Genomic DNA, 25,622 nt, shown 5'->3' with positions numbered 1-25,622 from the left:
GCAGTGTAATATTCCATTATGTGACTAATCACCATTTATTTATTCATTGCACTGTTGACAGACATTTGGATTGTTTTCAGTTTGGGACTATTTTGGATACTGATGCTGTAAATACCCTTGTACATGTCATTTGGAAAACATGTGTACTCAGTTCTGCTGGGCATATACCCCAAAATGGATCTGTTGGGTCATTAGGCTGTACAAAGTGGTTGTACAGATTTATACCTGACTATAGTACAGTATATGAAGAGTTTTACTTTCTCCATACTCTCACCAACACTTAAATTTTGATTTTCATCTTTCTGCTCAGTGTGTAGAAGTTTCTCAATGTGGTTTTAATTTGCATTCCTTTGATGACTGAGTTGAGCAGGTGCTCACACCTTCATATGATTTTTGGCCATTAGGATATACTCATTCTTTTGCATGCTATTTTAAACGTACTTAGCTGGCCTTTCAGCCACCATCATTGTCACCTGACAAAGGCAGTTTTGCTAAAGAACACTTTAAGCAATTATTGACAGCATTACGTCTTCAAATGAGAAGAAATAATTTTCTTCTTTTCTACCCATCTTCATTCTTTTCTTATTTTCTCTCTCTTTTTTTTTAATTAATTAAGTTATTTATTTTTGGCTGCGTTGGGTCTTCATTGTTGGGCTTTCTCTAGTTGCAGAGAGCGGGGGCTACTCTTCATTGCGGTGTGCAGGCTTCTCATTGCGGTGGCTTCTCTTGTTGTGGAACATAGGCTCTAGACACGCAGGCTTCAGTAGTTGTGACTTGTGGGCTCTAGAGCACAGGCTCAGTAGTTGTGGCACGTAGGCTTAGTTGCTCCACGGCATGTGGGACCTTCCCAGACCAGGGCTCAAATCCGTGTCCCCTGCATTGGCAGGCAGATTCTTAACCACTGCGCCACCAGGGAAGCCCAATTCTTTTCTTATTCTAATCTATTTATTCACCCTCTCTTTCATCTTCCCGTCTACCTTTTCATTCCAAAAAGATCAATAAACAGAAGTCAATTAACAATGTCCAAGTATTGTAAAGAGAGTTCAATAACAAGTGTGCATCACAGGCCCAGCCTTCTTACTTTCGAGTTGGTAAATGTTTGAGTTCTCTTTTTTTAATAACTGAAAAAAGTAAGCATTAACATTTACTGACTATTTACTTTAAAATAAATTTATCATTCATAAAATTTTAATAAGATAAATCTAAATGTCTCCTTTTTCCCAATTTATGAATAATGTTCAGTGAGCATTTTAAAGGAATATCAGAAGGAAAATGAAAAAAACAGTATAGATTGTAAAAAGAGAACAGTAAAAGAAGAATATATACATGGATGCTTTCTTTCACCTTCTCTGAAAACCAAGCACAAATTATATTTGGTAAAAATAAAGTGGCTGTGACCTTTTTCCCTCCTCTGCATGATTAATTAATTAATGTCCTATTAATTGGAAGATGTGGCTGAATTTCTAACACTTTCATTTTCTGTGCACATCATCCCGTACTGTAACCACCGATTAAGCTGTTCATCAAAGGTGAACCAGCAAGGTCACCTGAGCAGTATCTCTTCAGCTATTCATTACCCATCTTCAATAGTAATTAACAATGGTAACATTTCCATAAATCAACATCTTTCTGATTGTACTCTGATGATAAACAGTCAAAACAGTGCATCCCAGCCTACCCTTTTTACTTTTATATAAAAAATTCAGTCTAAATGTACCACAGAGAAAACTCAGGTGAAATATTACAGGAGTTTCTTTAATTAAAATGTACCAGAGAAATAAGGTTATGTACCTCTGACAGAAAAATACAAACCTACTTACACAACTAAATGAGTCTAAAACAAACAACCCAATCAAAAAATGGGCAGAAGACCTAAATAAACATTTCTCCAAAGAAGACATTCAGATGGCCAGTAGGCACATGAAAAGATGCTCAACACAACTAATTATCAGAGAAATGTAAATCAAAACTGCAATGAGGTATCACGTCACATCAGTCAGAATGGCCATCATTAAAAAGTCCACAAACAATAAACGCTGGAGTGGATGTGGAGAAAAGGGAACCCTCCTACACTGTTGGTGTGAATGTAAGTTGGTACAGCCACTATGGAGAACAGCATGGAGGGTCCTTATAAAACTAAAAACAGAATTACCATATGATCCAGCAATCCCGCTCCTGGGCATATATCTGGAGAAAACCATACTTCAAAAAGATAATGCATCCCCATGTTCATAGCAGCACTATCTACAATAGCCAAGACATGGAAGCAACCTAATTGTCCATTGACAGATGAATGGATAAAGAAGATGTGGTATATATGTGTATATATATACACATACACACACACAATGGAATACTACTCGGCCATAAAAAATAATGAAATAATGCCATTTGCAGCAACATGGATGGACCTAGAGATTGTCATACCAAGTGAAGTAAGTCAGACAGAAGAAGACAAATATCATATGACATACTTATATGTGGAATCTAAAAAAAAAATGATACAAATAAACTTATTTATAAAACAGAAACAGATTCACAGACTTAGAAAACAAACTTATGGATACCAAAATGGAAAGTCTTGGGGGGTAGGGGGGTGGGGGGTGGGATAAGTGACAATTTAGAATAAAAAGTAGATTTAATTCACCCTATTCTCAAACAGTACATCACAGTGTGGACCAATAGGAAAAATTAGTTATAAAGTGTTTATAATCATGATTAAAATACTGAAAATGTATTTTAAAACTTAAGTTACTAATAATAGGCAATCATCCCATCAATTATGTATGATAACATACTATAATAAAGTGATTACATATTATTAAATACTAACTAATGTATTACATTATTAAATATAATTATATTGTATATTATATATGTGATCATACATAATTATATTCCAGGCTGGTTTATTTCTAAATTCTAGAAAAATAATTCATTCTCTTTAGTATTTTAAAATTCCTGTCTGCATTTTCAATTTCTCAATTTAATAAGTTATTGGTAAACATATATGCACAGAGCTTGGAATTAATTCAAAATTAATATGCAGAATTGAAGGCACAAACATTAGTCTGCTAGTGTATAAAATGGTATGTATATGTTAATATCCTATGTCAGTTAAGAGAAAACACAGTTCAAACTGGCTTAAACAATAAGAAGATGTACTATTTCACAAAACCAAAATTCAAAGGATATAACAAGGTCAAGGTAAAGAAAGTAGGGCTCAGCCCTATTTTTCTACAATCCACTCAAAAAAGATCTCTCCATTTGACAGTTTGGTCTCCAGGCTGCCTCTCCTCAGAGCCACTGGCATGCTCAGGGCCAGTGGAATGAGATAAGCTCTCTCCCTACCATGAAATAAAGATGTTTCCCTTCAGTCTGATTAGATCAAATCTTGTGATTTAATAGAATAGGTAGTAAGTAAGCTGAACTCATTTTTAGACTATATGGTTTGTTCTTCATTTTATTTTTTTTTTAATTTCTTGGTTTCATTTCCATTTTGCTTTTTTATTGAACAGGGGGGAAAAAAACTAATGTTTCTATTTTTCCAGAGTTAGAGACAATGAAGATACAGTGAACATTCTTGAGGAAAATAGGATTATATAAAATTATTGAGGGAAAGGCAAAGAATCCATCGAGGGTCTTTGATGGGGTCAATCAGTTTGACCACAATAGTTTATTATAATGATTAAATTATTGTACTATACCTAACATAAGAAAATGCTATTCATTCCAGAGGGATTTTTCCAACACTGGATAAACAGAAGGATTCTCACCTTGTGGCATCTCGGGTGGCAGATAATGAGGTTCTTGAGCACTAACATGAACCCATTCAAAGTCATCATATAGATCCTGGTGGTAATCACAAACTCCCGGACCATCATCAAAAGTACAGCCACCTGAAAGGGGAAAAGAAGAACTACTGTTACATTCTAAACAGTAGAATGTGCTGGAGAAGAAAACATTATACTGAAATGTACAATGTGGTACTCATAAATTTAATAATAAATGTACTCCTATTTATCACTATTTTCACTAAATGTTCACATAAAATGAAATTTCTATCCGTATCTTGTGTGAATAAGATAGTGGTTTGAGCCTCAGAAGTAAGGCTGAGATTTTTAGATATGAATAATATTAGAAGATATATGTAATAGTGAGGCTTTCCGGAAATATACAAACCACCTTCAATCTAAATAGTTTTTAACAACTTTAGCAGGGAGAAGGGGAGGAAAGAAAAAAGTGAAAATTGTCTTTCTTTATACAGCAAGTTCAAAAAGGTGAAGTTAATAATTAAATTTACCAAATTTCTTGCTTTAGAAGAACACTTTGAAATCTACTCATAATAGCAAATGAAATACTTACAGCTTTATGAGGTCTAAAGTGTTTGAGGTCAGTGAAACATGCTTCCATACTTCATTTAGATTGCTTTCACACACAATTACGACTTAAAAGTGGGAAAAACTGAACGAAGCATAAAACCGATCAGATTAGCCTACAATCACTCTCACTACTTCCACTTTATTTAATAACCTCTTTTTTAAAAATGGAGGTAGCCTTTCCCCTTTACATCAGTCATTTTTCCTGGCTTTATTTTCTGGGGTAATTTTATGGCAGAAGTAGAATAATTACTTTTGCTTCTCAGCCTACATATATAGGCACACACAACTCAACATATTTAGTTTATTCAATTCATGAAAATCAGAACTGGCCTATATGTCTAATCTTGAAAGAAAATGGATTAGAACTAATGAAAATTCAGCAGTAGGTTTAATGAGAAAAACCAATAACCTGTCTCCCTTCAAGTAGCTTATTTGTTTAGTTTCCATGGGGATCTTTGTGAAGAAACTCAGTGATTTCTCTGACCAAACAGCAGGCTGGGGGTGGTAAACTTCAGGCCTGTAAATTCTTCTCTGTAAACAGAGAATTCACTTTCTTCATCAAAAATTTATCAATCTGAATATGAAAAAGTTATATTCCTCACCAATGACAGAGACAAGCCAGCATTACATGCAAAGAAGGCAAAATCAGAAATGTCCAGATGACACTATGGCCCAAAGAACCTTTTTCAAAAGTGGAATATATATATATGGGTATTCCTTGAATCACTCTTATGACCACATCAATCCTTTAAAATAACCAAACTTCAGCAGCTTGAAAGCTTAATGTTGTCTTTTAAATATGCCTAAAACAGCCTTTATATAAATGCTCTCATGAAAAATGATTTATTTTTTAATTTAAAATTAATCAATGAAAAGAGGTTGCTAGGAAATGAATCTTCACATAGCAAGGGGAAAGTTTTTCTCAATATATAATTTGCTCTCACAATCCTAAAATAACTTACTGCTGTGCAACCCATACCTTCAGGGCTTCCACTGCCCTTTGTGAGTGACCTCTGTGTATCAATTTAAACTACCAATGGAACCTACATTGGTTCATTTGGAAGACAAATGGGCTTAATTGCTGTCCTTCATAGCCATTGTTAATTTTAGCCTCCAGGATTCTTATTAGCAATAACAACTAGGAAGAGCTATACAAAGTAAGTGGGTCAACCCTGTTATTTGCTGCACTTCACTCCCGTATCAGTCAAAAGTCTTGGGGAAAGTTCCTGGTCGATCTGAGTTGAGTGATAGAAGAATTTTTTAAAGATGACTTTTTATTTTATAATTTACAATAAATTCTAGTCTAAGAGGTACAATATATCTATCCACCACATGTGTAACATAGGAATAAATCTTTGGTAAAAGATGTTTATGAATCTTTTTGTAAAGAATTTTGTATTTCAAAGTTAAGGACTAATACAGTATATCAGACTGGGTATAAAAAATACAAAAAAATACTATTATTGGCCTGATGAATGGGATAGACAGACATGCATGGGAGAGTATATATATATATATATAAAATACAGTATGTTACAAGGGATCATAACAGTATGACCAAAGTCACAAAGAACACAAATGACAAATGAATTGGCTACCTATACCTGAGTTGGTTTTGGAAGGCTTCACGGAGTTAGGCCTAAAGATGAGTAAGGATGTGCCAGGCCAGAAAGGAAATTGGATTGAAATTAGAAAAAAAGCAAAAGCAAGGGCATAACAAATCTAAAGAAACATGAGATGTTGGAGAGTCTCAAGTAATCTCAAATAATTCTGTGTAATGAGCATGAAAAGTATGTAGGGGACAAAACAGAAACAAAACAATATGAAAGATTTTTAGATACTATAAAACATTTAGATTTTATTCTATAATTGTATGAAGCCGTTAAAGGATTTTATCCAGGAGTATGACACAATTCAAGCCATATTGATAATAATAATGATAACAACAATAATAACAACAGTTATGTAGAGTTTAAAGAGTAATGGGGGAAAACGGAGGTAGATAATTTGGTTCAACCTTACAACAGATAGCACATAATATCATTTGAGCTAATTCCATTTTGCATAATCCCAGTTTACCATTTAAGGCTCACTAGAAAGCCCTAAAAACAAAGTCTTCTTTAATACATAGTCTTCTATACACATGCTTCTCTGTTCAGACATTTTTATATATAGTATTATGATCTATTTAAAAGAGAAACAGCAAGGTTCTAATTCATAAATAAAAACATAATTTATGAATTTAAAGTTTCACTGAGCTAGACAAAAGGAGGCAATACTGAAATGGTGCTCAAGAAATGTCCTGAGGCAGAGGGGATGAAAATGAACAAGGAAACACCTTACATTTTCAGTTTTTGTATTTGCTACTGGTGACAGGACTACAGGGAGTACAGCAAAATTATTTCAGCAAAACGGGCAACTGCAAGTTCCTTGACCCTTGGAGGAAAATTACTTCTGAAGAGCCATTTCACAGATTGCTAATTCCTCTATGCCAGTCAGTCAGCTAAAGGACAGATCTTTCACTGCAACGGTCTGCTTCCACTATGACAACCCATTTGTGAGCCTTTGCAAGCTGTTCACCTGAAAATAAAAGTCAAGCTAATTTGGACTTGCCTGAATTTCTTTACATTCCTAAGCAACTCAAAGAAAAGACAGGTACTAAGAAACATTAGGTACAAAAAATAGAAGTATTCCTATCCCCAAAATTATATTGCCTAAACATCTAGCATTTAGAGAGATTCTTGAGTGTTTATTTAAACAGACAGCTCTATGAGAGAGTATGGAAATAGAGATTCTTTCTGTGGAATCATAAAAGAATGAATACTAAACTCAAATCCCTTCTGATATCAAACTTTTCAATAAAACCCAGGGTCAGGTTAATTTAGAACAAAGTTGAATTGGAGAAAAATAAAAGGTCAGTAAGGCCCTGGACAACTGTGAACATGTTATGGAGGACATTCTTTTGAAAGCTATTGTACTAGGACCTTCCACATTCTCCCCTCCAAGGCATCTATGCAGTCTTAATTTTCTGATTGAATCTAATAGCAAGAAACACACAGAATTATCTTTCATGGTTCTTTACTATTTGTAAAGAACAATCTTCATTTAGCTCAAAATACAGATCATTTTTGTTATTATTTTCTTAAAATGATTGGAATATACAGGGTTTTGAAAAGTAAGAGTAAAGTCCTAGACAAAATATGTTGGCAAATGCAATGTCCTTAACACTGTTGTTTTATGACCCTCAAAAATGGGCAAATTAATATTTTCCAATTGTGAATTAAGCTGTGATACACAAATTTGCTCATGTAAGTGATCATCAACTTTGAAATAATCTTTCTTCCATTAAGAACACAATGAAAGATTAATATATATCACATTAGGACACATGCAATACTGAATTAAACTAACTTTGAATAGATCATCTTTGTCTATGCTAATCAGAACCATAATATAATTTTACTGGTATAAGCCCCAAAACTCATTACAAAGAAGCCAATACATTTCACACAAAAAAATTTAAAAGAACAGACAAGTAACTTATTACTGAATCTCTTAAATGTAATTCCATTCATAATCTGAGTCAATATTGTCTTCTCCCAGCAAAGCAGTTTTACAAAGTGTAAAAATTGATGCTTTTAAATAAAGTTCATATTTCCTCTGAAATCTACTGGGATATCTTAAAATATTTTTTTTCCTTTCAACTTTTGGGAATATTGAAGATACAAAATAAGAATTGACTTATCATAGTCAATGCTTAGAAGTTTACCTCCAGTCTAAGGATAAACAATGCTTGTTCTCAATTTAAGTACTGAAATTCAAATAGGAAAACAAATCCAAGTAGATGCAAAGGACGAATGCCTTTGAGGTCATAAGTATGAGTCACTGGTCTTAATGCGTCACTCTGGTTCAATAACAAAGAAGATCTAATGAAGAAAAATAAGAAAATTTATGAATAAGAGTTCCTTAAAAGATAACAACTTCAGATCCAGAAAAAAACTCTTTTGCCCTGCTAGTAGTTAAGTAGTAGAAGAAAATATTATTTGAGCCTAGCTCCTCCATAAAGGAAAAGGAACTTGAAACACATGATGGAAATCCAAACCCAACATTTATTGATAGATACAAATGACTCTTAATGATGAGAGAAGAGCTCATTTCAAACACACCCATAAATTATCTAATTGTTCATCTCTAGAGTTCCATTTCTAGCCAAGAATATATGTTTAATACATACAATCCAAGATTATTTAGCTAGTAAGACTTCTATTCAAATTGTCTATGATTTGAAGCAAATGCTATACTCCAATTGACTGAATAATCTTCTTTTAATAAGACTAAATTAACCAGAATAGAAAAATAAGTCCAGTTTTACTCCCCTCCATCTTTGCAGAGAAGCAATATTAACATCTCCTCAACGTCAATTAAGAAGACTTAAGGAATTTTAAGGAACTGGTACATACCACCACTCAGATGGTACAAGAAAGAGACAGCATTTCTAGATGAAGCCTGGAGAGATGGCTAAGCACATATACAGCTTTCCTATTTTATTTCTTTGAGCTTCAATTTCCTTCCCAATAAAATCAAGACAATAATAGCTACAGTACAGTTGTATGAGGATTAGTGATAATGCATGTAAAGCCCCTAACACTCAACAAGTTTTTTTTAACAGCACCTTATTTTTTCATGTTCCTTTCTTAACAGTGTACTCTGTATATATGCTATACAAATGCAAACCTATGCACATATTAAACAGCAAAAGTCGAAGAAAGAAACTTATGGTTTCCATATAGTTTATCCAGAAAGACTAAAGAGAGTTCCCATAAAGACAATATTATCATATTACCATTACAAGTTTTCCCTGAACACTCATCAGATACGCTTTCAATAAGGAAACACCTTACTTTAGATCAAGGTGTCAGCAAACTTCAACTGTAAAAAGCCAATTAATAAATATTTTAGGTTTTGCAGACCATATCATTTCTATCACAACTACATAACTGTTGTCATTGTAGCAAGAAAGCAGCCACAGAGAATACTTAACAAATGGGTATGGCTGTGTTCAAACAAAACTTTTATGGGACTTCACTGGTGGTGCAGTGGTTAAGAATCCGCCTTCCAATGCAAGCGACCTGGGTTCAATCCCTGTTCGGGGAACTAAGATCCACATACTGCAGGGCAACTAAGCCTGCACGCTCTAGAGCCTGTGCACCACAAGGAGAGAGAAGCCTGCGCGATGCAACTAGAGGAGCCCAGGTGCCGCAACGAAAGATCCTGCATGCTGCAATGAAAATCCTATGTGCCGCAACTAAGACCCGATGCAGCCAAATAATAATAAAATTAAATTTAAAAAAAAAACTTTTATTACAAAAACAGGTGGCAAGCTGGATTTAGCCATCAGGCCATAGTTCACCAACCCCTGGGTTAGATCACTCTGATCTTAAGTATCCTTGAAAATTACAGGCAGTACACAGTCTGGTTAAAAGCTTACAAACAAGGGTCTTTGATTTCTGCCTCACCTCCATATGACTTGATTTTCTTTCTCATATATCAAGACGAGTGGCAATAGGCCACAGCCAGGAAACTGAAACTGGAAATGGGGTCTGAATGACAGTTCTACATCTAAAACCACATCAGATTGTCTGGCTGGACAGAGGTCTAAATCAGAAAGTGAGAATATGAGAGAGCTTTCAAGGTCCTGTAGTCTGGGCTTCAAGCTTTTCAGACAACAAAGGGAAATATATTTTACACTGTGACCCAGCATACATTGATACATGCATACATGCATGCAAATAGTCAAATATACAGTATGTGTGAACACAAATACACTTATTCACTCAATCATTTATTATCTCCAACTATGGGTCACTTAGTCGGGTGCTCTTTCTATAAGTGAAATAAAACTAAGAGTAATTGCGTGAATCAGGGAAGTACTGGGTTGGCCAAAAAGTTCGTTCAGGTTTTTCCATAACTAACTTTTTGGCCAACCCAATAGATATGAGAAAAAGAAAACAGGATGGCAATCCTCTGTTTCCAATACACACAGCATATGTCCATTGTGGGAGGGTACCCAGAAGACAGACGTAAGCAATCCAAGTCTCTATGCCTAATTTTCAGGTCTCAGGTACAAGCTGAGGTCCAAAAATAAGCCTTTGAGACCTGGGCAGCCCTGACAGTACATATGTGACTTCATCCAACCTCATTATGGAGCTAATGGATGATTACATGCCAAACAGCCATAGAAATGATTTCACAGATGAAAAGAGGTTTATTAAAATGTAGAAGGAACATATTAACAAAAAGTGCCTCATACTAGAAAAAATTAAAATTTCCCAGAGTTACAGAGCAAGAAAGTGTCAGAGTCAGGATGTGAACCCAGGTACTACATAGGTTCTTTACTCTTGACCATGACATTAAATGGCTCCTCAAATGAAGTGTGATTAGACATCTTCAGAATCATACAATACAGCTCCCTTCGATCAGCATAACCTCAAGCTACTGCTCAACAAAGACAGCATTCATTACCCATCTCACCCAGGTGATAGTACGGGGTGCTGCATCCTTTGTGGACAAAATGTAGTAAACTTCCAACCATATTACATGTCAAAGTCTCCTAGACTTGATGCCAGCAATAGGAAAGGTTCTTTTTTGGACAGAGCTATACAAGCCAGGCTGATTAACTAGTAACTTCAGCAAAGAATTTTATTTCAATACAGTGACTTAAGGCTAAGAATGTATATGATCATAGCACTGTCCTATCACTCTTGCTTGGAAACCTTCACTTTCACCTCATCTCCCCTAAAACACGTATAAACAAGTGGCTTTTCTACCTTTAAAAACATTAAATCAAAAGCAATTTTGTTCTGGCAATTTTTGCATAGCCCTGACATGAATCCTAGGATAAGAAACCAGGTGCTTTTGCAAAGATCATTAATGTATTTACCCAAGTTTCTTTTCCTATTTTTCATCATTTTTTTCTATTCCAGTAAAATCTCATCTTTTTTGTCTAGCGTTAGATACACAATCTAGAGAAACCCATTGAACAAAGTAATAGAGAGTAAATGTACTGAAAAATAAAATTCACAACTGAAGCCATTATTTACATTTTGGTAAAACTGGAAACCATCCAAGCTCACATTTAAACATTTCTTTGTTTTGTTTTCTTTCTCATGGAGGGATTCATGGTGGGCTCCACTTCACCCATATCAGACACATTCTGGCTTATTTCAGCAGTTGCTCCTGACTCAGCTCAAGCATGATGGGTGATGGATCATTTTTCATTTATGAAGGGAGTTCTGCAAAATGCTGAAGCCATGTAAAACAGAATTCCATAACCCAACCTCCTAGAGGAAGGGCAAAGATCTGCCTTGAGGTTTTTTATTCAAAATCTTATAGCAGATTGGCAAAGGAATCAAATATTCTCAGCTACACTTTAAGAAGTTCAACAGTTCGGTTTTGTGAGACTGAAATACACTTCGAAAAAAATAACTAATTTAGGTAATTAAAATGCATCTTGAAAGTAAAAAGAAAAAATTATCTTTTTCATTAATATGAAGCCCCTTTCCTATTGAAATGTTTCTAGACTTGGTGTAATATAGAAGGTATACAGGTCAATGGGTTTTCCACAGTTCTTAAAATATATTGTTAAGAATAAAGACAGTTCTTTCTGCCATTTTCTTTATTTAGGAAAAAAAGCTGGACATTATCATTTCTATCAGTATATTAACTACTGATTTCAGATGTATTAACCAGTTCTTTCATTCTAAGCATCATTTAAACAGTCAGTTTGGCCTTTTACCAAGTCCACAGCAAACAAGCCACTCACCCAAACACAAGGAAATCCTTACATTAATATTGAGTAATGTTAGAGACCTTATTGTCAGAGATCTCTACCCCCTTTCTCATAAAGAAAGTAATCGGGGCTTTAACCAATGTTTTGGTGAGACTTTTACTAGCCTTTAAAAACTTCGACTTCTGACCAAGTCAGTGTTGAAGGCTGAATTATAACTTTCTCTGCTCAAATTTCCTTTCTCAGGACAGTGCATATGGTTACCATTTAGTGGAATCACCACATAAAATAAAGATCCCTCAACCAGCAAACACCAATGCTCAACACAGACATTTAAGTGATATGTAAGTCAACAGTCAGTCTAACCTAATGAAGAGAGTCATAATTGGGAGAATGATAAATAAGGTTTTACACAGGGCCTCTCTGAGTGAGATTCAGATCTGGCTGTATCCTTATTTTCTCATTTCAATACCAAAAAAAAAAAACAAAAACAACCAATTTGGCTCCACTTTCCCATTTCTACTTCCACCTACTACATAGGAATGCTGTGCCAATTAATTTTAAAAATCTCTCCACAATACCCTATGACTAGTAAAGCTACATGCTATGCACATTTAAGGCATCAAGTTTGGGTTTAGTTCGGAAAACATCTAGGTGAGATCCTTATTATTGTTTCATATTTACATGACATTTTTAAAGTAGTATGACCAAAATTTGAAGGATTAGAAAACAGAAAATGAGCTTACCACAATATCCCATCATTCCTGGGCCTTTGTAAAAAGATAAAGCGGCTCATATGATAAAAAAATTCGCTTATATGTCAGAAATTCATGCCACCACTGACTCTACTCCCTAGCAGAACTCCTAAAATATAAACTACCACAATTCAACTATTCTTACATAACAAAAATATTTTAAAGATGTTGACTCTGCCTGTAATAGAATTTCATGTGAAATTCAAAAATATAAAAAAATGCTTCAGTGCAGAAAAGAGGTCTGGGCCTGGAAGAATAATTTCGTACAGATAAGTTAACTTTCTTTTGTTGCAAACTCCATGCATATCAGCGGCTCTTGGCTCCCAAGAATAGTAGGTATAAAACTGTCTACAGACTTGAAATATCTTTGTCTCATCAAATTTGGATGATTGACTGAAAGCATTATATCCCATTTATTTAACATACTTACTTTAATTTTCCCTCCAGGTTTTGCTCTAAAACATAACAACCGACTTTAAATCCATTGAACTGTACAGTTTACAGATAAAAGGCAAACACATTTCTTCAGAATGAACCATGAAAACCTGGAAATTTTTTATTTTCAAATATGAGGGGTGAGAAGCTGGCACACAGATTTGAATAATAGATTAAAACCAGTTAACAGTATGGAGATAGCATTTGAAGTACGGTATCTGCTGTGCAGCAGGACAGCTTTCCTGCCTCACTTCTCACCTCAAGCCATAGCTTGTATTTTGAAATTGTCAAAGCTCTAAAAATAGATAAAATAAAAGACATTATTACAGTGCAAATCTGACAAGCCCATCCTAGCAAATAATTAGTAAAAACAAATTGCCCCTAATTAATGTCTTAGTAAACCTAAGTTTACCATCCTATTACAATAAAGGCAAATTGTAACAAAAGTGAGCATTTTTGTTCATATCATTTGCAAAACTTTAAAGATTAATAATATCTAGTGTTGACAGTACACGGGGTAACAACAGGAGAGCAAAAGGCACTTTTGGCTGGGGGGAGGGGGAGGGCAACTTGGTTTTTAATCACTTGCCTTTCAAACCAGCAATAACACTTCTCGAAATCTACCCTACATAAGTGTTCACATACGTGCAGTCCTCAGTCCTATAAATACAAGCTAGGCCAACCAATTTCCAAAAACAGAAAAAGCAAAACAAATTATGTATAGGTCTTCTCAATAGCATCCAAAGACAAGGACTAACTTCAAGCTTGAAGGGCACTTATAGCAAAATTATTCACAAATAAAATCACAAACTTTGTACTAATGAGCACTAGTAAGGTATTTTAATACTTAATTCACATGAGAAATGTAAATATTCAACACTATCGATTCATGAAGATAAAGATAAAGCATATATTAAGAGGCAATATAGAATCTACAATTATTTGGTAAATGTTAAGACAATAAAAAGATGCAAAGATAGAGGTAAAAAAAATGTTGAATCAGATGCACAAACGGAAAGAAGAACATGCCACAGGAGATCAATGATATGAAAGTATCCCTCCATAGCCACCAATTCTTTCAACTGGATATTTAACCAGATTGGGAAAACAAAGAAAAACTGCTTATGAGAAGTAACAGTCTATGATAAACCATTCAAGATAAGACTGATTACAGCAATAGCATCGTCATTCCAAAACAAAATTATCTAAAAGAATGGCTTTGAGTATAACTTCTTAGTATTCTCCTGACAGCTAATAATATAACATAGTTCCTTTCCACTTATCACTTCAGTAAGTTCAGGCCTCATCTGAAGGTACAACCAGAAAGAAAAGTAGATTACGACATAATAGAGAGCTAAACATGTCTAAAACTTTTCTGATGCTACTTTATCTGCAAAGGATGGGTTAATAACTTTGTCAGAGAATGCATACATATATGTATTTCCATATGAAATGCATGGACTATGATTATGACTATGTGGCTTCTTATTATTTAATTCAAAACGTTTCTAATAATCTGATATTAGTAAAATAAAACCTATTTCTAGAAAAGCACTTTCAATTGGTAGAATATAATTCAATCAATTAGTGAAATCACATGTTAACCTTATTAGAGGAAATAGGAAAATACCTTCCAACTTCAAGTACCTTCCTAACCCCTCCTCTTATCTCTCAATTTTGCATTTAATTTTAGACTACAAGTTAGATGTTAACATAGATTTTAGTTTGATCAAGATGATGCATGGAGGAAGTAGAACTGGAGGAACTGAGACACGAAAATCATGGTTTAGAGCAAGCAGTCAGCTGATATTCCAAGTAGTCGTATTTGACTAAGATTCTTTCAGGAAATGCTCTATGGAGTGCGTAGTAACAGGGAGTGCGTAGTAACAGGGAGTTGGGTTACAGAAACTAGGCGACAGAGACTCAGAGGAATGAAAGCATCTTTGGGGGAAGAAACAAAAGAGACTTGGGAGGGGTGGGAGTGGGGGAGCTGTGCTATAGACTAAGAGCGTGAAGGGTCCAAGGGGGTGGAGGGTAGGGGGCAGAGACCACTAAGGTGAGGCCTAGATGGATATGACAGTGAAGTCTGTACCTGACTCAATCTAAGTGGCAAAGTCATAATTCAGGTATAAGTGGCCAACCACGCATGATACCATGAATCGTATGAAGTTGCATCTCTTTAAGAACTGCCCACATACACACAGAAGTTTTTAAGACAAGTAAGAGGCATTCAGATTCTTGCTCAGCAGGTTTTAACCTCCAACCTGTTAAGGACTGCCACACGAAAGGGAAATGTGTGAGGCTAGGAATCTTCTCCTTGCTGCGATCAGGTCTACAAGCAAATATCTCCCCACAAGATGAGCATAATCCATTTACAGGATTCTGCAGTCCACCCCTACCCCACCCCTCCGTGGTCCATAAAAGGGATTGGCTATGCTTCATATTAGGATTTGTTTTCCATGTATGTGAAGCATCTTGTAACACAGACCAAAAGACATTTTTGCTGTGGGGATACTGGCTATATAACATGGTCATATTTTCAAGAAAAATTATTTCTACCAAAACATTAAAAGTCATTAAAAGCTAGTGACTTGTTATGTGGCCTTGCCCCAGGCTGTGGCAATGTCTACAAAATGCAGTCTTGAACTGGGTTATCTGTAATTTCTTTAAAGACCACAAAAGCTTAATGAGTGAAAGACTATTGAATCTGACTCAACGACATTAATTACACCTCCAAGGGTGAAGTGAGGATTGTGTGAGTCAAAGAATAAAATTTTATAGTACTATAAAAAACTGGTGTAGAAGGCGCAGGGGAAGGGAACTGCAAAGTAAGTAATTGAAGGCAGGAGGGTTGACTTCCTGCCCAATCACTAACTTGGCTGAGGCTTCAGTGGTAAAACTTTCTTCCCAGACTTAAATTTATAATCACAATAACAACCACAGCTTCCAAAGAAAACCAATGAACACACTCCTCTTCTTAAACATTTAAGACACAAAGTAAATCTCTCTAAGGACACAGTGTGTCTGGCATAGCTTTTTTTTTTCTTTCCAAATCTCAATGTTACCATGGAGAAAAGGCAGACCTAAACCAGTTAACGTGATTGTATACATTATACACCAGAACATATAAACACGTATTTTCATACAGAGAAAGGAGGAGATTTTTCAAGTTTCCACTCCAAAATTGAGAGCAGCTTTATTTCAATCCTATGATCAAAACTATTCTCTATCTATTGACAGCTTCAAGCAGACATAAGTAATAGGAAATTACAATATGTACCATTTGGTATGTATTTTTGCAATTACAATTTTTAGATGCATTAGAATTCACAAATAAAACTCAGAAAGGCTTTATGGGTCTCAGAGGAGATTAATGAAAATATCTGATAAGAATGCAAACAAAGTGTAAAGCCAACAGTTATTTTTCACATGAAAAAAAATATTTAACACAGTTCACAGCACATAGTAAGCACTAAACATCAGGTTTGTTTTTTTTGTTAATTAAAAATAATCACATATATTCCCACCAACCAGAGGTAATCAGTGCAAACATTTTGGTGTGTATTTCTTTCTAGGCTTTCCAACATTATATTATCTTACTGCTTATTGCTAAGATTTAGGAAAGCTACCACTTTCCTAAAATTTATAGTACCCAGCCATTTTGCCAATGCTGTAAATCTAATAATGTTACAATTCACGCTCCCAGGACTCCAAAGTATAAATTCATAATGTCTATATAATGCTGCTTTTGTTCTCCTTTGTGTGTTTGTGTATGTATAATTATTTAAATCCACAGGAATTTCTAAAACAATATTTATAATGGTGATATTGAACAGATGTTAATTTCTTGGTGCTCTTCCTCTCAGCTGGCATGTTAACTTTTTTGGTAGATTACTATCTCTCTGTACTCACCTTCAATGCTACTACCAAAAGGGGATATTCTTTATATCTCTTTTTTTTTTTTGCAGTATGCGCGCTTCTCACTGCTGTGGCCTCTCCCGTTGTGGAGCACAGGCTCCGGACGTGCAGGCTCAGCGGCCATGGCTCAGGGGCCCAGCCGCTCCACGGCATGTGGGATCCTCCCGGACCGGGGCACGAACCCATGTCCCCTGCATCGGCAGGCAGACTCCCAACCACTGCGCCACCAGGGAAGCCCTCTTTATATCTTTATATTCTTTATATATATAGGATATTCTTTATACAGAAGTATAAATGTATTAGAAGTAGTAAAAGAAACACATGTCACTATAGTAGAGATGAAAACTGCACCAGCAGCAACAGCAATAATTGCAGCTAACTATGCCGAGTGGCTACTATGGACAAGGTACTATTCTAAACACTTTATGTGAAGTAATTCATTTAATCCTCACAGTAACCTAAACAAGTGGGTACTATCAGTACTTCCATTTTGTAGATGAAGAAGCTAAGGTAAGCTCAGTTTACCTGAGCTTCAGTTATTAGTTCGAGGTCCCATTGCTAGTAAGGCACCAATCCAGGATCCAAATCCAAGCAAAGTTGACATTTCTGAACTTTCTTCAAATGGATGGGAATACACATTTCAAAGGGAAGAGTAGCATCAAACTTGAGGAGAAAAGCCAACAAACAAGCCAGGTATTACCAAATCAAAATGCAGACTAAACAAGCAGCCGCAACCCATAGGCCAGATAACACAGTCATTCCTACAAAGGCAGGACAAATCTCTAGAGAAATAAGATACATTTTTGCACAAACTATGACCAATTACAAGAGGTCCCTTAGGAAAAGCAGATTTCATGCTCCAAACACTCCCATGTAGTCAAGTAATGGCTTCCTCTCGGCCTAAGAATCTCATAGACTTCTCAAACCATGAATTTTAAGTAAGCTATTGGCACGAATTCTCTTTCACCTCTTTCTTCATTTCTTCTCTTGGAGAGGGGGAAGGAGGCACAGTCTCATTTTAGCAGCTGTGACTCAGCTGTCTACTCTCCATGCCCACACCAGGAATTTGGACATCCCTTCAGAGATGCCATTTACAAGTGAGAAACTGTTGGGAGAGCAAAGATACATGCCTCTTTCAGCTAGCATCTCTTTTGTGTAATAAATATTTTTAACCCAGTTTATTTCAGCATCTGCAACCCATGTATTTCTTTAGTAGTAGACGACATTTAATTTACTAGAGCTAGCTATTTGAGGATGGTGACTGTATTTAAGCCTGCCTACATAAAGCAGGACAGGCAGTGACATTCTAACCTGACTCCTGACAGAGCTCAAAGCAATCCCATAAGGAAAAAGAAACTAAACATCAGGGATATCTGCCAAGTGTCTATCTGCATGGAGTGCTGTTTAGACCAGTGTATTAGAAGAACATTAATTTTTCCCTTACCTCAATGAAGTCCACCCTAGTTTTCTAGGAAAATGCAGGGCTCCACTTATTTTAAATGCCCATTTATTTAAAATCAAAGAATTTGGGAACTCCCTGGCCATCCAGTGGTCAAGACCCTGCGCTCTCACTGCTGAGGGCCCAGGTGCGATCCCTGGTTGAGGAACGAAGATCCCACAAGACACGCAGTGTGGCCAAAAATAAAAATAATAAAAATAAATTAAAGGTAAATAAATGAAATAAAATTAAAGAATTTGAGAATGCGAGAAGCTGCAAAAGATCCTCAAGCTCACTGAGTACAATTCTCCACCCAGTACAGGAATGTCCTCTAGAGTCTCAGGACAGATGGCCTCTCTGCATCTGCTTGGATATTTTCACATCCAAGGCAAGGACCTCTGTGGTATCAATGGTATTGCACCATGATGGCTGTGAACTTACTTAACAATTCCGATGGAATGGTATGACACTTTTGAGAAATTTTATCTTCCCAAAGACTACAGCCTATTGTGTGTAATAGAACCATTAAACTTCAGAATTGGAAAAGACTGAAATGATCATTTCAGCATAGGTCACTTTTTGTTTAACCTTGACCACAGTTTAGTTAAGTAGGAGGTCTACAGGTGTATATATGTGAAGCTTAGCCTATAATGATCACTGTATGAGGACTGCCCTCCCCTACTGAGCCAACTTTTCCAAACAAAGCTTCATTTCTGTTGACTTTTTCATATTCAAACTGAAGTCTATTTCTTAATTTTTCTCTTTGCATCCTATTGAATTGACCTTACAACCCTGATCCAAATAAAAAAAAAGACTAATAAAAATTAATAGGTACCTAAAGGAAGCAGAAACTACAGTACTGAGATTCTGATGAGTCCATGGGTCACAACTTGGGGAAAAAAGAAACTGGATCCATCCAGCCTTTAAGAGAAACTGCACGTGGAGAAAAAAATTCTATGTGATACTTCCCAAACTCTAAGGCACAAGACTGTTTGTACTAAATATATTTGTAATATTATGTAAAATGAATGCTCATAGAAAAAGACTACATTTTATCCACCTCCTGGTATGTAAGTATCAGAACGAAAAGGGACATCAAGATTTTACCTTAATCAGCTCCCTACCTCCAGGCAGGAAAGGTATCCCAGCCTCCTTTTACACTGGGGACTCTCTAAGGTTACCTGACTTTCCCAGACTCAGTAAATGATGAAAGAGACACTCTGTCCCAGGATCCCTTTCTCCTTGTCCAGCAATTCTTTTTCCTCTATTACACACTGTCCTCCAATGTTTATTGTTCAGCTTTATCAGCCAATTTAATTTTTAAAATATTTTTTTTGCTAGTGCGCACAAATGAAATTTCCTCAGAATGGAAGGTTTTTTTAGATAGCAGATATTGTATATCATTCACCTATTTTTTTTTTTTTAAATGAATCAAACAGAAGAGAAGTTGGATTGCTTTGCCACTATTTTGAAAACTTCATCTTCTGGAGATTAGTTCTTTCACTGCCTTGTCCCAGTTAATCTATTGTAATAAAGCCATCTGTAAGCTTTTCTAAATGTGGTTTAGAATATGAGAAACCAAACAGTTCAAAACAAAGATCAACTTTTGAAAAAAGAAAGAAACTTAAGTATTTTTTGTAAATCACATATTATGTGTCAGATACTGTAGGTAATACTACCATTTAAAATTTATAAACATTTTTAAAATTTTATATAATTAATTGAATATTTACAAATATTAACTTCCAGATTTTTTCATTTAATATGAATACTTAATTTCATTTAATATCTACAAACAGAGTCAGTGAAAATGTTCTCATTTTCAGAAAATGAAACTGAACAGATCCAGTTTCTTTTTTTCCTCCAAGTTGTGACCCATGGGGCATCAGAATCTCAGTACTTTAGTTTCTGCTTCCTTTAGGGACCTATTAACTTTTATGAGTCTTTTTTTTTTTTTTCCAGTTCAGAAAACTCAGATACAGAACAGTTCATCAATTTGGCCAACGTCCTACAACTATTAATTGGTAAACTGAAACCTGTATCTCTTTCAAGAGCTTGTATACTTTTCAATCCATGTGAAAAACAAAAGCAACTGGGGTCTTGATGACATACAGGAGAATGAGGAAACAGCAGTAACTGTTCATAAGCACACAGTCTAGATTAGGTGTTAGTAAAGCAGGTAATCAGTTTTTCTTTGATAAAATTTCTTTAATTTCTGCTCACTTGCTCCCATGATTCAAGGGTCAGCACAAACTGGAAGAGCTATTCTCTGCATGTCCCCTTCCAAATCTCCTCCTCAACAACCTTAGAATTCTCCAATGCTAAGGCTTCTGTGTGAAAAATTTTAAAAAGAGATTTTTCTCTAAGAATTTTGCTTTTTATTCTTGAGAAAAACCTGGATGAGGCATCATATAAAAACTTAATTTGTGCTTTAATGCCCAAGGCCACAACTGCCACAATTGAAGAAATCTTTTCCTTTCAATAAATATTTTATTATTTTAATAAACACACAAAAAGGTATTCATATTTCAGTAGTGAATAAGGCTCCATTTGAGATGTACAGTAGTGAGAAAAAAAAACATTATTTTCACAAATCACTCTCACAAACCACTTTGGCAGAGATGACTCTTGAGGATAATTTCCAATTGTCAAGTCCCCTTCTCAATTCTGAGAGAACAGACTTGAGCTAAGGAGTTGCACCTGAACACAAGAGGCAGCAGAAGAGCCTTGTAGAAGATAATGTCATGAAAATAAAACCCATAACCCAACAATTGTTACAATTACAGTAACATTAAGTCCCCATCTATGAGAGACTGGATTTTGTTCCCTCAATCACAGTACTCTGTGTAAACATAGCTACTAGGTACATGAAACATAGAAAGGTTTTAATAAAAACTGTTGCAAATAATTAAAAATATAAGATGAAAAACCTTATTATTATATGTATGATTTTTAAAAAGCTTGGTTGTGTTAAGTTTGTGATAGCTGGGATTAAATGTTTGGGGCTGATAACGTCTTCTCAGGTAGTATCAGACCTCAATGAATCTAATTACCAGTAAAGAACTCAAATCAATAAACACTAATTGAAGTACCAGTAGTACCAGTACTGCATTAGATAATGGACTAAGTGGCTGCCATAAAAGGAGAGGGAGAAATATAAGTAAGCGATTACAATATGAGAAGTATACAGCATACATATAGCAAGAGGAGAAGTGATTAATAAACACTATACTTGGGTAGGTAGTTAACAAAGATTTCACAGAAAATCTGACATATGAACTAAGTGTTGAAGGAAGAATGAAGACCGCCAGACAAAGAAACCAGCAGGTGCAAAAATAAGGATGACTAAAATCGGATTAGCTTTGTTTTGGGGGGGTGTCAGGTTTAAAGAGGGATCCTAAGAGAAGAGCTGGAGAGGTAAACAATGCTCAGTAACAACATGCATTGTATGTCATGCCAAGTATCCCAGACTTACCTTATTATTGACAGACAGCGGTGAAACTTTTGTTTTAAAAAGACCAGGCTGGCAGTAGTGCAAAGGACAGATTGTAGAGGGCCACCCACAAGGGAGAAAGACAAGATGTGAGGAAGTGACTGCAATAGTCTGGGTGAGAGTTGGTGAAGGTCTGAAGGTTTAAAACCAGATCTACTGTTACTGAAACGGAGCCAGACCCTGTGGTCCTTCCCCCTATGTCCTCAGCCTGCCTCCTGTCTGTGGAAAAACTGTAGCCAAAGAATAAGTTTAATCAGAGAAGTGAGAAAATACAGAAGCAAATAATAATAGTTCAGTCATTAACCAAGTCAAGGACCTTTAGTTCCCCCTCACAGGCTATAGATGATATTCTGAGCCATATCCTGTGAGCTGTCTTATAGATACTGAAACTCCCACCAGGTGGAAGAAGTTAACTACATGATGGCCAGACTGTAGCCATGACATAAACTGCCACAGTTCCGAGAGTTGGCCTCAAAGAAACGGGAACAAACCGACCCTGGAACTGAAGATTAATCGTACTTAAAACAATCCAGATGACGCTGGTCAGACCACCACAAGACCAATTTCAAGATGACTGTCAGAGCTGACTGTGCTGTTTCTGCGTGCAGCCCCCTCCCTCCATCTATAACAGCCCGTGCCCCCTGGTTGTCAGTGGGGGGGAGTTGGCCTTCATAGAGGAGTCCACATCCCACCCCGAGGCCAGCATCCAAAATAAAGCAAACATTCCTTTCCACCAGCTTTGCCTCTTTATTGGCTTTTGAGCGGCAAGCAGCCGGACCCCACTTTCAGTTACAGTACTACAGTAGTATACAGATGTTTTCTTTTTTGCAAGCGATTGAGGAAAATAATTTAAAACTATAAATTGATAGGCATTATTTTTTAAATAAAAAGCTTACATATGCAATGTATCTTGGCTTTCCTTTAGAATTAAAATGAGAGGACGATGCATGGATACACAAAAACATACCTATGCATCCATAAACACATGCGTGCAAAAGAAGATGGAAAGGATAGTTCAAAAAAAATTGCTATATTTCTTTCAGACTAGCGGGATTACAAGCTTCTTTCTATTTTCTAAATTCCTTAGTATGAATTCCTTTATCTTAAAGATTTTATAGATTTATTCTTTTCACTCTCTAAACTAATTTAAAAAAACATTTTAAAACAAATGAGAATGTTCTCATCATTCAGTAGATATTTACTAAGTAAGGACAAATCATACGTTTACATATGTCATAATATGTGTATAAATCCTGTGAAGCAGAAAATTTTATTTAAAATTCATATTTTCCTCTTATTTTTGTATATACTCTGATATGCAATGAAAAAATAATCCCATTTTTTTCCCTCAGTTTAATGTTTTTATTTTCAGAAAACAAACTACCTAGGTTTAACAAGTGTCCAGGATTAAAGATGTGGTATGTGTGAGGGGTAAGAGACCCTAGGAGTTAAAATACTAAGATGAGCGAGCCATTCTGAAGTTCGTACATAGGAAAACAACAGAGGGTTAACCCTAATTTCAAAATTGCTCTATAGCAGCCGCATAGCGCAGGGAGATCAGCTCTGTGCTTTGTGACCACCTAGAGGGTGGGATAGGGAGGGTAGGAGGGAGACACAAGAGGGAGGGGATATGGGGATATATGTATACATATAGCTGATTCACTTTGTTATACAGCAGAAACTAACACAACACTGTAAAGCAACTGTACTCCAATAAAGATGTTAAAAAAAAAAATTGCTCTATAGATAACACAATTCTCCCTGCAACCTTACACAAGGATAAGTCATTAAATATCAATACCTCCAAAGAGAAGTTTATATACTGTTTTACATAGAAAAAATATAATTGTTAATAATGCAAATTCAAAAATATTATATTAGAAAGCATGAGAATCATTTAATAATGCTAACAGGCACAGATCACTTTAATACAAGAAAACTAATTTGTTGGCGTACCATTAGATGTTCTTTCTGAATCTAACGTTATTATAAATCACTCCAACTTCCCCAACAGACAAATATTTAATAATTAGGCCATAACAATGAAGCTTCCATCTTGATCTGCTTAATAACATTTCTCTGATGACAGCAGTATTTTTGTCACTCAGTCCCTCTTCCTTAATTTTCTGATTCCTAATAACATTGTCATGAATTCAGAGTTCCCCTTTCCTCCCTGAGAAACAAACTGCATCATAGTATATCTCATTTACCTGAGGTGTGAAAAAGCAAAAAGAACATGGCCCTTTTCATCTCTAATTCCCAGAGACATTCTCAGCAACTCCTCTCCCACTCTTCACAGTCTGGGGTAATGCACTGCATTACTTCCTACCCATATCCATGAGATGAAAAGGAAAGTAAAAAGGGATCAGGTGCAAGTGGCTGTGTTTTTTAACTAAGGTTTTTATAAAAAACATGCAAGATAAACGCTCACCATTCCAGAAGACACTGTATCTTGTCACAAAAAATAATTAAAATGCATTTTTACCAATACTACATTTAATGAATTCTATTTATTATAAAGTAATGACCATTTAAAATCCATTAGGTGCCATTTTCTTAACATAGTTATAGTTCCTTCAAACTCTCCCCTCAAAATTCCAAATATTCCAAATGAAGTTTTTTCCTTTAGGAAAAAATGTGGTTTGAATCAGAGACCACAGTCCTTATTAAACATCTTAGCATGCACCACAAGCATATGTCTATGGCACCCATGTCTTGCAAACGTGTCCCTTGGGAAACAGCCTGTCTCCTCCGCAGTACCAGAACACTACTAAAGAGCAGCAGCAGGTAACTTACTTGACACATCACAGTTCTTGCCAAATTTTAAAAGCTGAACAGAGTGTCCGTGACTTTTAATCAAACCATCTTTTTGTCTACACCATTCTCTTTTCCCATCCCTATTTTTTTTAACTAAAGTATAGTTGATTTACAATGTTGTGTTAGTTTCTGGTGTACAGCAAAGTGATTCGGCTTCTTTTTCCCATTCTTTTTCTTGTTTTGTTTTTTTGGCTTTTTGTCTGCACTGTGCAGCTTGCAGGATCTCAGCCACCAGAGATTGAACCCAGGCCACGGCAATGAAAGCCTGGAATCCTAACCACTAGGCCACCAGGGGACTCCCCTTTTTCATTATAGGTTATTACAAGATACTGAATATACTTCCCTGTGCTATACTGTAGGACCTTGTTGTTTATATATTTTATATATAGTAGGTCATATCTGCTAATCCCAAACTCTTATTTTATCCCTCCCCCCCTTTCCCCTTTGGTAACCATAAGTTTATTTTCTACGTCTGTTGAGTCTCTTTCCATTTTGTAAATAAAAGTTCATTTGTATCATATTTTAGATTCCACATATAAGTGATATCATATGAAATCTGTCTTTGTCTGACTTACTTCACTTAGTATGATAATCTCTA

At 35.7% G+C, this 25,622-nt stretch overlaps 1 protein-coding gene across 13 annotated transcripts in view; it reads right to left on the bottom strand.

Moving 5' to 3' along the window:
* PTPRK (protein tyrosine phosphatase receptor type K) overlaps positions 1-25,622 on the bottom strand; it is a 566,337-nt gene that overhangs the window by 432,288 nt on the left and 108,427 nt on the right. For all 13 annotated transcript variants that reach the window (XM_067702150.1, XM_067702139.1, XM_067702144.1 and 10 more), the window contains exon 2: positions 3,777-3,899. In XM_067702150.1, the coding sequence (XP_067558251.1) occupies positions 3,777-3,899 (123 nt within the window). The remainder of the gene's footprint in view (positions 1-3,776; positions 3,900-25,622) is intronic.

This window comes from Pseudorca crassidens, chromosome 13 (genome assembly GCF_039906515.1).
Source record: "Pseudorca crassidens isolate mPseCra1 chromosome 13, mPseCra1.hap1, whole genome shotgun sequence".
NCBI classification, from domain to species: domain Eukaryota; kingdom Metazoa; phylum Chordata; class Mammalia; order Artiodactyla; family Delphinidae; genus Pseudorca; species Pseudorca crassidens.
The sequence above is the reverse complement of the archived record's forward strand: the minus strand, read 5'-3'. Positions and strand labels throughout refer to the sequence as shown.